Source organism: Myotis brandtii, unplaced genomic scaffold (assembly GCF_000412655.1).
Source record: "Myotis brandtii unplaced genomic scaffold, ASM41265v1 scaffold964, whole genome shotgun sequence".
Classification (NCBI taxonomy): domain Eukaryota; kingdom Metazoa; phylum Chordata; class Mammalia; order Chiroptera; family Vespertilionidae; genus Myotis; species Myotis brandtii.
In genome coordinates, this window is record NW_005371989.1 from 44,017 (window position 1) to 55,474 (window position 11,458).

At 39.0% G+C, this 11,458-nt stretch overlaps 2 protein-coding genes across 3 annotated transcripts in view; one reads left to right on the forward strand and one right to left on the reverse strand.

Annotated features, from left to right (window-relative positions):
- Window positions 1–308: 308 nt before the first annotated feature.
- Window positions 309–1,447, forward strand: LOC102238766 (olfactory receptor 2Z1). The gene is made up of 2 exons (XM_005886215.2): window positions 309–908; window positions 960–1,447. The coding sequence occupies exons 1-2, from the start codon at window positions 455–457 to the stop codon at window positions 1,445–1,447; spliced, it is 942 nt and encodes a 313-aa protein (XP_005886277.1). The 5' UTR covers window positions 309–454.
- An 875-nt stretch (window positions 1,448–2,322) lies between these two features.
- Window positions 2,323–11,458, reverse strand: part of LOC102239079 (zinc finger protein 564-like) — a 21,678-nt gene continuing 12,542 nt past the window's right edge. Inside the window, exons 2-5 of one of the 2 annotated variants that reach the window (XM_014533310.1) lie at window positions 8,927–9,053; window positions 8,661–8,721; window positions 8,258–8,294; window positions 2,323–2,433 (exon numbers count right to left, since the gene is read on the reverse strand). In XM_014533310.1, coding sequence (XP_014388796.1) covers window positions 2,332–2,433; window positions 8,258–8,294; window positions 8,661–8,721; window positions 8,927–9,053 — 327 coding nt within the window. In that variant the 3' untranslated portion in view covers window positions 2,323–2,331. Of the gene's footprint in view, window positions 2,434–6,518; window positions 8,295–8,660; window positions 8,722–8,926; window positions 9,054–11,458 lie in introns of those variants that run through there. The other variant, XM_014533309.1, reaches the window with a different exon arrangement.

Sequence of the window (11,458 nt, forward strand, 5' to 3'; positions counted from 1 at the left end):
TTCTGGCTTGGATTGTTGCTTTAGCTCCATCATCCCCTATTTCACCTCCCAGCCTTTTCGGAATCTCACCTCTGCTTTGGCTCCAGGACCACTGAGATGAGGAATGTTGAAATGTTCTACTGGGGCCATGTTACTGTCCTTGACTTGGACCTCAAAATCTGGACTACAAGAGTTAGTGGGAAGCTCTTGATTGGTGTGTGGCCAAGTATCTTATTCAGAGATGTGAGTTACTGCTCTCTCATTCCATGGCTATGACAAATATCATTAATTGATTGTGCCTTTCCTCCCTACTGATTATAGCTGCAACCTCAAAACTCTTCTCAAGAAGACACACTAAGCATCCACTACCAATTGATGGCCATTGGCAGGTGGGATGAAACTTATTTGCCATCCCACTCAGCCTTCTTTCCATTGGTCTCCTGCTCTTCCTGCAGCAAGGTTCTATTAGGTAAAAATGGGGGGCGTGAATCAGTCAGTGACCTCTGACTTCCTTCTGGTGGGCCTCTGCAGTCACTCAGGGTCATGTCCACTACTCTTCTCCCTGGTGGCTGCCATGTTTATTGTGGGCCTTCTGGGCAACACTGTTCTGCTCTTCCTGATCTGCATGGACCCCCGGCTCCACACACCCATGTACTTTCTGCTCAGTCAACTTTCCCTCTTTGATGTTGGTTTCCCCCTGGTCACCATCCCTAAGATGGCATCAGACTTCCTGCAGGTAGAAAGTTCCATCACCTTTGGGGGTTGTGCAGCTCAAATATTCTTCCTTACGCTTCTGGGTGTGGCTGAGGGCATCCTGTTGGCTCTCATGTCCTATGATCGCTATGTTGCCGTGTGCCACCCGCTGCGGTATCCTGTGCTTATGAGGCGCCAGGTGTGCCTGCTCATGGTGGGCTGCTCCTGGACGGCTGGTGTGCTCATCCAGACCTCCATCACTCTGCACTTTCCCTACTGTGTGGCAGGTATGCTCAACGCCTCCATCCAGACCTCCATCACTCTGCACTTTCCCTACTGTGCCTCCCACACCGTGGACCACTTCTTCTGTGAGGTGCCAGCCCTGCTACAGCTCTCCTGTGCAGACACCTCTGCCTATGAATTGGCGCTGTCCATCTCAGGAGTGCTGATCCTTATGCTTCCCCTTTCCCTCATCGCCATCTCCTATGGCCACGTGTTGAGAGCCGTTCTACGCATGCGCTCAGAGGAGGCCCGACACAAGGCTTTCACCACCTGCTCCTCTCATATCACAGTCGTGGGGCTATTTTATTGCGCAGCAGTGTTCATGTACATGGTACCAGGGGCCTACCATAGCCCACAGCAGGACAATGTGGCCTCCCTCTTCTACAGTGTTATCACCCCCATGCTTAACCCTCTCATCTACAGTCTGAGGAACCGGGAAGTCCGAATGGCTTTGGTCAAATTGATCAGCAGATCTGGGCTCAGGCCAAAGTGATGACCACACAGGGGGCTGCTGGTGTGATCTCAACAGTCTTGCATCCCATCCATCACCTCAAAGCACCCACTTGAGATGCAGCTGCTAAGACCTTATGTTAAAGGCTAAGTGTCCAGTTTCTTCTCATCCCATGACTAGCTGGGTTCATGTTTTCTCCCATGGGCTAGTGGAAATCAACAGTAGCAGCCCCAATCACTTTTAGTATATTTTTCCCCTAATTTTTAGTACTATTTATATGAATGCAAGGCCCTACTTTGTAAAGTTAAGATCTTCCTGCTAATGAATGTTTTCACCTTCCCAGACTGTCTTGATAAAACACAACAAACTGTGTGGCTTAAACAACAGAAATTTTCTTTCTCACAGTTGTGGAGGCTGGGATGCCTAAGATCAAGGTACTGGCTTTTTCTATTCCTGGTGAGGGCTCTCTTCCTGGCTTGTAGACAGCTGCCTTGCACTGTGTCCTCAAGTGGCAGAGAGAGTGCTCTGATGTCTCTTCCTCTTCTTATAAGTGTATTGGGCCTATGTGATTGGGGTCCTGCCATTATGATCTCATTTAACCTTTATCACCTCCACACAGGCTTTATCTCAAATACATTCACATTCGTGGTTAGGGTTTCAATATATGAATGTGGGTGTGACACAAATATTCAGTCCCTAACAGTGAATTATTATTATTATTAATAACAGTAATTATTAGTTATAATAAAGATATTTTTATAAATATTTTTATAAATATATAAATTATAATAATTATAAATACTAAGTAATTATAATAAGGGAATATTGGTAAATATAATTATATTAGTAAAATTAACATTTGTTGACTATTTGACAGTTGTCATTTTATCCTCTCAGCAGCTTTGTGATGGAGGAACTGTGATTTTTTATGTGTATGGGGGAAAAAATGAGTCTTTATAGAGAAAGAGTAACTCACCAATGGTTGCACATGGGGAAGTGGCAGAACTGGTAGCTGAACCCAGGGTTTTCTATTGGTAAAGACAGTTCTTTAAACAACTTTCCTTTATTCACTGTTGAGAAGATGACTGCAGTGGGTTGTTTGCATGTGTTGGATATTTGGACCAAGAAACATCAGTGACCATCAAATTCTGGATAATGTAGCCCTAGCTGGTTTGGCTCAGTGGACTGAAGGGTCTCAGGTTCAATTCCAGTCAAGGGCACATGCCTGGGTTGCAGGCTCGATCCCTAGTAGGAGGCGTGCAGGAGGCGGATGTTTCTATCTCTCCCTCTTCCTTCCTCTCTAAAATCAATAAAAATATATATATTTTTTAAAATTCGGGGTAATGTAAATGGTAATGGGGTCAAACTCCATGGTATATTAAAAACATGTTAAAACTGGGAGAGATATTAGATATCTATTCTCTATCAAGGACTGACTATTAAGACTTTTTATTTTAATCATTTCATTTTATTTTTCACTGAGGAATAATTGGGAATAACTGACGAACATAATTATATATATTAAAATTATAAAATGTGACAATTTTATATACATATACATGTGAATCAAGGTAATTAACACATCTATTATTTCAGTTAATTCTTTTTTTTTTTGTAGTGAGAATGCCTAAGATCTACTGTCAGCAAATTTCAAGTATACAATAACATTAACTACAGTCACCATGCTGTATATGAGATCCTCAGAATTTATTTTTCTTTAACTAAAAATTTATACCCTTTGACCTACATTACCCCATTTCTCCCATCCAGAGCAACCACCATTCTATTCTTTATTTCTATAAAATCAGCTTTTGTTTCCCCTAAAGATTCCACATTTAAGTGATACCATACAATATTTGCCCTCTGTCTGGCTTATTTCACTTAGCATAATGCTCTCTAGATTCATTCATGTTGTCATAAATTGCAGGATTTTCTTCATTTTATGGCTAATATTCTAATATATACATATACACAAATATACCACATTTTCTTCATTCATTCACCCACAGGCCATATAGGTTGTTTCCTAGTTATTGTGAATAATGCTGCAATAAACATGGATGTGCAGATACCTCATCAAGATACTAATTTCACTTCTGTCAAGGCCTATTGAATGATTTGGAGAGGCAGGGAGATTACAAGTTCGATTCCCGGTCAAGGCACATGCCCGAGTAATGGGCTCAATCCCCAGAGGGGGGCATGCAGGAGGCAGCCAATTGATGTTTCTCTAGCATTGGTGTTTCTATCTATCTCTCCCTCTCCGTTCCTCTCTGTGAAATCAATTTTATCAAATCACATGACTACACTCTAACCTAAAATTGACATATATCAAATTTATTACAACTATTTATTAATATGAAAAATAGAAAAAAAAAGGCTCCAATTCCCATCACCTCTAAAAAAGAACTTTGTCAGAGAAAAAGATACAATATGTGGACAAACAGGGGCCACATATTAAACCTGACAAGCTTAGGGGAAGCCTGCATGATGGCCTTACAAACTCAGAAACTGAAAGTAACCACATAGGATGGTCTGAAATTAAAACTTTCTAACTTGCCCGACCAGCATGGCTCAGTGGTTGAGCAGTGACCTATGAACCAGGAGGTCACAGTTTAATTTCCGATCAGGGCACATGCCCGGGTTGCGGGCTCAATCCCCAGTGGGGGATGTGCAGGAGGCAGCCAATGATTCTGTTTCATCATTGATGTTTCTATCCCTCTTGCCCTCTCCCTTCCTCTCTGAAATCAACAAAAATATATTTGAAAACAAACAAACAAAAAACCTTTCTAACTAAAAGCAGTAAGTACATGGTGGGTAGTCATGTTCTAGGCCAGTGTTTTTTCCTAACAAACGTCAATCTTTATCTTAACTGGGACTGTCTGTTGTCTTTTTGCATCTATCAGACCTGATAACAGTACCTTTGGAATATCAAAGTCATTTCTTTTTTTCTGAACCCCTCAAAGCACAACAGCTGAACCAGATCAGAGACCACAAATCCTCTCAATGTTATTATCATGTTAATTAACTATTTACTACCCTATACCCACCTATGTAAAAGAAATATGCTTCTTTTTATCTCATCCCACTGGCCACTAGGAAAATCCAAATACCAAACTGTCCTTTTCCATGGGCCCTCAACATAGAACAAGTAAAACATTTTAAATAAATTTAACCTAACTATATCTAAAAAAATACACTTCAATTCACCCATGGATCTAACAGACTTCAAAATCAAGAGAAAATATTTTTTAAATATATTTATTTAGCCTTGGCCGGTGGCTAGGTTGGCTGGAGCATTGTACTGTACACCAAAAGGATGCAGGTTTCATTCCTGGTCAGGGCACATACCAAGGTTGCGGGTTTGATCCCCTATCAGGTTGCATATGGGAGGCAACCAATTGGTGTTCCTCACATCGATGTTTCTATCTATCTCCCTTTCTGTCTCTAAAAATCAATAAAAACATTCTCAGATGTGGATTGAAATAAATAAATAGCCAATGCTCTAAAAAAAGAATTATCAAATTTATTGGGGGACATTAATAAAACTATACAGCTTTGAAATACACATTTCTACAATATATCATCTGTATATTGTATTTTGTGTTTACCACCCCAAGTCAAGTCTCCTTCCATCACCATTTATCCCTCATTTACCCTCTTCTACCTCCCCCATCCCCCTTCCTTCTGGCAATCACCATACTGTTTTCTGTGTTCATGAGTCTTTTTTTTCTTTGCTTACTCCCTTCACCCTTCAAATTTATTGGGGGACATTAATAAAATTATACAGCTTTGAAATACACATTTCTACAATATATCATCTGTATATTGTATTTTGTGTTTACCACCACAAGTCAAGTCTCCTTCTATCACCATTTATCCCTCATTTACCCTCTTCTACCTCCCCCATCCCCCTTCCTTCTGGCAATCACCATACTGTTTTCTGTGTTCATGAGTCTTTTTTTTCTTTGCTTACTCCCTTCACCCTCCTCACCCAGCCCTCAACAACTTCGTCTCCAACACCCATCAGTGTGCTCTCTATACCCATGAGTCTGTCTCCATCCACTCTGTTCGTTTATATTGTTCATGAGATTCCACATATAAGTGAAATCATATGATATTTGTCTTTCTCTGACTGGCTTATTTCACTTATAATACTCTCAAGGTCCATCCGTGCTATCACAAAGAATAAGATTTCCTTCTTTTTTATGGCGGAGTAATATTCCATTGTATAAATGTACCACAGCTTTTTTTAAATTGAATTTATTGGGATGACAGTGGTTAACAAAATTATATAGGTTTCAGGTACACTATTCTACATATATTATCTACATATTGAATTGTGTGCTTACCACTCCTAAAAAATATTTTTTACTTAAAAGTTTAAATTAAGATTAATACTCTCAAGGTCCATCTGTGCTGTCACAAAGAATAAGATTTCCTTCTTTTTTATGGCTGAGTAATATTCCATTGTATAAATGTACCACAGCTTTTTTTAAATTGAATTTATTGGGATGACAGTGGTTAACAAAATTATATAGGTTTCAGGTACACTATTCTACATATATTATCTACATATTGAATTGTGTGCTTACCACTCCTAAAAAATATTTTTTACTTAAAAGTTTAAATTAAGATATTTTTTAAAAACATGATATCATTCAATCTTATGTATTATTGTTTAAAAAAAAACCTCATTATCTCATGTGATACATTTCTGAAAGTAATTAGTAGAAATCCACGGTCTAATGACGCACTATAAAAAGAGGTTCAATAAACATAATATATTTGCACCATTATTTATAACTTATGTTGAAAGTTTTCTGGCACATTATACATAAACTAGTGGCCCAGTGCACGAAATCTATGCACATTAAAAGGGAATTAGAGGAAATACTTTAATATTGCTATTTGCCCTTTCTCTATAATACAAGTGTCAGAGATGAAAGAAAATTAGTAAAATGTATATGAAAATCTCCCTCCTGTCAGAGTCTGGGGCACACCACAGGACCCAGAGTCAAGTCCCTGCCCACCCGCACACGCCCTGAAATTGCGCGAGACCCAAACCTGGACGGCCCCACCCCCATCAAGCCCCGCCAGGCGGGGGGCGCAGCCTCAGGTTCCCCATCAAGCCCCACCGGGCGGGGGGCACAGCCTCAGATTCCCCCAGCATGATGGCGCGACGACCATTTCCATATTAGCTCTTTATTATATAGGATTAATTTGTATCAAGCTTTCTCATGTTAACACATTTATTTTTGTGTGGGAGTTTTCACATGTAAGAATGTGGACCAATTCAAGTCTTTCCCATACTGTATACATTCAAGAATATTAATCTAGTGAGTCCTTTCATGCTTTTGATAGAATCTATTATAACTGAAGCGTTTCCCAAATTCTGCACATTTCTATAATTTTTCTTCAGTGTGCACTATCATGTGTCTTCAAAAGGTTGTGTGATCTCAGTAAAGGCTTTCTACCTTTCTTATATTCATAGGGTTTCTCTCTAGTATGAGCTCTTTCAGGTCTTTGTAACAAACTGGGATCTCTGTAGACTTTTCCACATTGTTTTCATTCACAGGGTCTCTCTCCAGTATGAGCTCTTTGGTGTCTTTGTAAGGAACTGGGATCTGTGTAGGCTTTATCGCATTGCATATATTCACAGGGTTTCTCTCCAGTACGAGTCCTTTTGTGTCTTGATAAGAAACTTTGATATCTGTAGGCTATGCCACACTCTTTATATTCAAAGCATTTCTTTCCAGGGAGAGTTGTCTCCTGTCTTCGGATATAACCGAGACACTTCAACACTTCACTACGTATTTTACATTTATGGGCTTCCCTGTGGTTGAATGCTTCCATGAGTTTTTCAGGAACAGTGCTATCTATAGACTTTGCCACACTGTTTACATTCATAGGGTTTCTCTCCAGTGCGAGCACTTTCCTGGGCTTTTAAGGAACGGTGATGCTTGTTGGCTTTACTACATTTTTACATTCATAGAGTTTCTCTCCAGCATGTACTTTTTTATGTTTTGGAAGTGAACTGGAATAAGTGAATGCTTTGCTACATATTTTACATTTATAGGGTTTCTCTCCAGTGTGAGTTCTTCCATGTATTCGAAGATCACCGAGATACCTAAATGCTATGCTACATATTTTACATTCATAGGGTTTCTCTCCAGTGTGACTTCTTTCATGTCTTCGAAGTTCACTCGGATACCAAAATGCTGTGCTACAAATTTTACATTTATGCGATTTCTCTGCAGTGTGAGAACTTTTGTGTCTCTTTAAGGACCTGTAAGATATGTAGGCTTTACCACATTTCTTACATTCATAGGGCTTCTCTCCAGTATGAACTCTTTCATGTATTTGAAAAGACCAGTGGTCTCTGTAGACTTTAGCACATATTTTACATTCATAAGGTTTCTCTCCAGTGTGAGTTCTTCCATGTCTTCGAAGATTACTGAGATAACTAAATGCTATACTGCATATTTTACATTCGTAGGGTTTCTCTCCAGTGTGAGTTATTCTGTGTACTTTAACATTTCTGGAAGACCTGAAGACTTTCCCACATATTTTACATTCATAAGGATTTCCTCCATTGTGGGTTCTTTCATGTTTTTCCAACCAGTTTAGATAACTAAAGGCTTTATCACATTCTTTACATTTATATGGCTTCTTTGCATCTTTTTGAAATTCATATGTTTTTTGTCCAGTGTGACATCTGTAGTGCTTACTAAGCAATGACTGAAATACAAAGACTTTTCCACATACTCTGCATTCGTGTTGTTTCACTCTGGTGGTTTTTTTGTTCAAACTGAGATTTGAAATAAGGCTGAAGTTTTCTCCATATTGACTAACCTCTTTACTTTCACAGAATTTCTCTACCATTGGATTTCTGTAAAAAATGAGAAGCACATTACTAATGATTTCTTTACTCATGATATTTATTATGATTTATAGGTAAAGCATAGGTATTCTGCCTTGTCTGAAAATAAATTGTGTAATACTTTCCAAGAAAACTTCACCCTTGCAATCATCAAACTGTGATATTCATATATAGAATTTATTAATACTGTTTTTAAGTGAATATTTTGCAAATACTGAGCATGTGTATTACATCGAAGAGAGTATTTTTAAAATTTTTTCTAAGAAGAAATACATATGAAGCAGGGTTTATTTGTTTTGTTTGCTATTTTTAAAATTTCATAACACACTAGAATTCTCCCATAAGACACTGCTTTCTATTGTGAGTGTGTCTCACCTTAATTTTCTCCTCTGGTTTTTGTACTGGTCTTCAATGTCATGTTCTTCCCATCTTTTACCTAAAATGCAGACCCAGAAAAATGTTTCCAAAGAACTAAAATGATTTTTAAAAATTATTACATTCTAGATCCATGATGAGCTGTGCTCATGCCTAGATTATTTACCACCATCATCCATCTCTACATTACAGATCTTAGAACAATACTGGTGAGCAAGAAACACTTGTTCTCTAATTGACAAATGAAGGAATTTCATCATTCTTACCTATGGAGGCCAGGTTCCTGAAGGTTTCCCTCATCACATCTCTGTAGAGTTTCTTCTGTGAAGAATCCAGTAAGGCCCACTCCTCCAGAGTGAATTTCACAGCCACATCCCCAAAGGCCACTGAGTCCTAAAACACCCCAAATACAGGTAGAGTAGGATATGTGAAACTGATAGCACTGGACATCTAGACTCCATTTATAGGAAGGTAACGTATGATTCTCTCATCTACAAACATCTCATCTATGACTTGATCATCAGAAATGTAGTCTCTGTTCATACCACCTTGAACACCTGGAAATTACTTACACATTCTTTTTTTTTTTTTTTTACAGAGAGGAAGGGAGAGGGACAGAGAGTTAGAAACATCAACAAGTGAGAAACATTGATCAGTTGCCTCCTGCACACCTCCTACTGGGGATGTGCCCGCAACCAAGGTACATGCCCTTGACCGGAATCGAACCTGGGACTCTCGAGTTCGCAGGCCAATGCTCTATCCACTGAACCAAACCGGTTAGGGCTACTTACACATTCTTACTGTAGTTACAATGCATCTTATTTTTCTGTAACAACAGGGTCTTGACCATGTTGGGTAATAACAGGAATGCCATACAGATGAAATATATATTATCATTTTAAGAATTAAAATTTGCAAAAATAATTATTTCATCTTTTTCATTATTACCCACTATTCACAGTAATCCACAAAGCAGAGGGTTAAATCTGCATGGAGTTTTAATTAATAAAACATAGTGAAAAATTAAAAGCTTTTCCTCCTGTTCCCATCACCAAACATGAGAGTCCAGGAGGCCTGTGAAAATTACTTCCAACAAAGCAAGCTGACCATGTCGTTCTCCAGTCCTTTACCCTAATCAGGGGCAGCTGGCTCAGTGTAAATATGCTTGTGAAGAAGCATTGTTGTAACTTGTGTAGTATTTATCACAGACTCAGTGCTTCCTTCTCTCTATTCAGTTTAATGGGGCTGGAGAGTTATTTGGAACTTAAAGGTCAGACACAAGAAGGAGGCCTAACAAGTTACTCCATAAATCTCTGTACATGTGTGCTCAGGGTTGCTTCCAATCAAATTTTAATTGGCCGGGCGAGCTCTTCCCAGTCAAACCCTAACAGGGCACCCTGGGCCTCACTGCCCTTGAGGAACAGGTTCAGAGCTGCAGATTCAAGGGAGTTCATTGAGGTCCATATGGTCTGATGGTGAATTTGGCCATGATTAGAGAACACATCAAAGATTCAACACTACTTCCTTCTAAGAACACATGATTTCTGTTCTCCAATTTCAGGAGGAAAATCTTCCTGACAAGTCACTCTAGAGCAGTGGTTCTCAACCTTCCTAATGCCGAGACCCTTTAATACAGTTCCTCATGTTGTGGTGACCCCCAATTTCATTGTTACAAATTGAACATAATTAAAGCATAGTGATTAATCACAAAAACAATATGTAATTACATATGTGTTTTCCGATGGTCTTAGGCAACCCCTGTGAAAGGGTCGTTCGACCTCCAAAGGGGTCGCGACCCACAGGTTGAGAACCACTGCTCTAGAGGCTGCTCTGCCACCTTCTGGTGTGACACTTAAGGAACTTCTGAGATGCCAGTCTCAATCTCATCAAAAAGAAAAAAACAACAACACGTGAAATAAACGACTCTTCTTAGACTCAGCAGACCTGTGAGGTTACAGGGAAAATGGTATCTCCAGTGTCAGGAAAGAGAACAGATGGTATCTTGAGATACGCCCCAAATATTCTGTTCTTAACAAGGCCTGAACTAAAAAAATCCATTTCACAGGAGTCTAATGCAAAGACAATAGAAAACAAAAATGACAGAACACAATATCCATAAAAATTAAAACAACCTTCCTTAACATGAGGATTAAAATACCTGAAAAAAGGAAAGACTGAAAAAAAACCCAATTGAAGTAATAATCACCAAACTTTTCTAAAATTAATGACAGATGACACACTGTAGATCCAGAAAGTTCTAAATTACAAAACATGAAAAATACCAAAAATGCGGGAAACCATAAAAATACTAGATGAATCCAAAGGCAACAAAATCTCAGACATATGCCGAAGCAATTTCTTCACCGATTAAGCTCCCAGGGCATTGGAAACTAAAGAGAAAATAAACAAATGGGACTATATCAGCGGTTCTCAATCTGTGGGTCGAGACCACTTTGGGGGTCGAATGACCCTTTCACAGGGGTCGCCTAAGACCATCGGAAAACACATATATAATTACATATTGTTTTTGTGATTAATCGCTATGCTTTAATTATGTTCAATTTGTAACAATGAAATTGGGGGTCACCACAACATGAGGAACTGTATTAAAGGATCGTGGCATTAGGAAGGTTGAGAACCACTGGACTACATCAAAATAAATAGCTTCTGCACAATAAAAGAAACCATCAACAAAACAACAAGAAAGCCCACTGCATGGGAGAACATATTTGCCAATGTTATCACCGATAAGGGTTTAATCTCCAATATTTATAGGGAACTCATACAACTTAACAAAA

Coding starts and splice junctions, on each gene's coding strand:
- LOC102238766 (XM_005886215.2), top strand. CDS start 455: ATGGGGGGCGTGAATCAGTCAGTGACCTCTGACTTCCTTCTGGTGGGC. Junction 909..959: donor GGGCTGCTCCTGGACGGCTG/GTGTGCTCATCC, acceptor ACTGTGTGGCAG/GTATGCTCAACGCCTCCATC.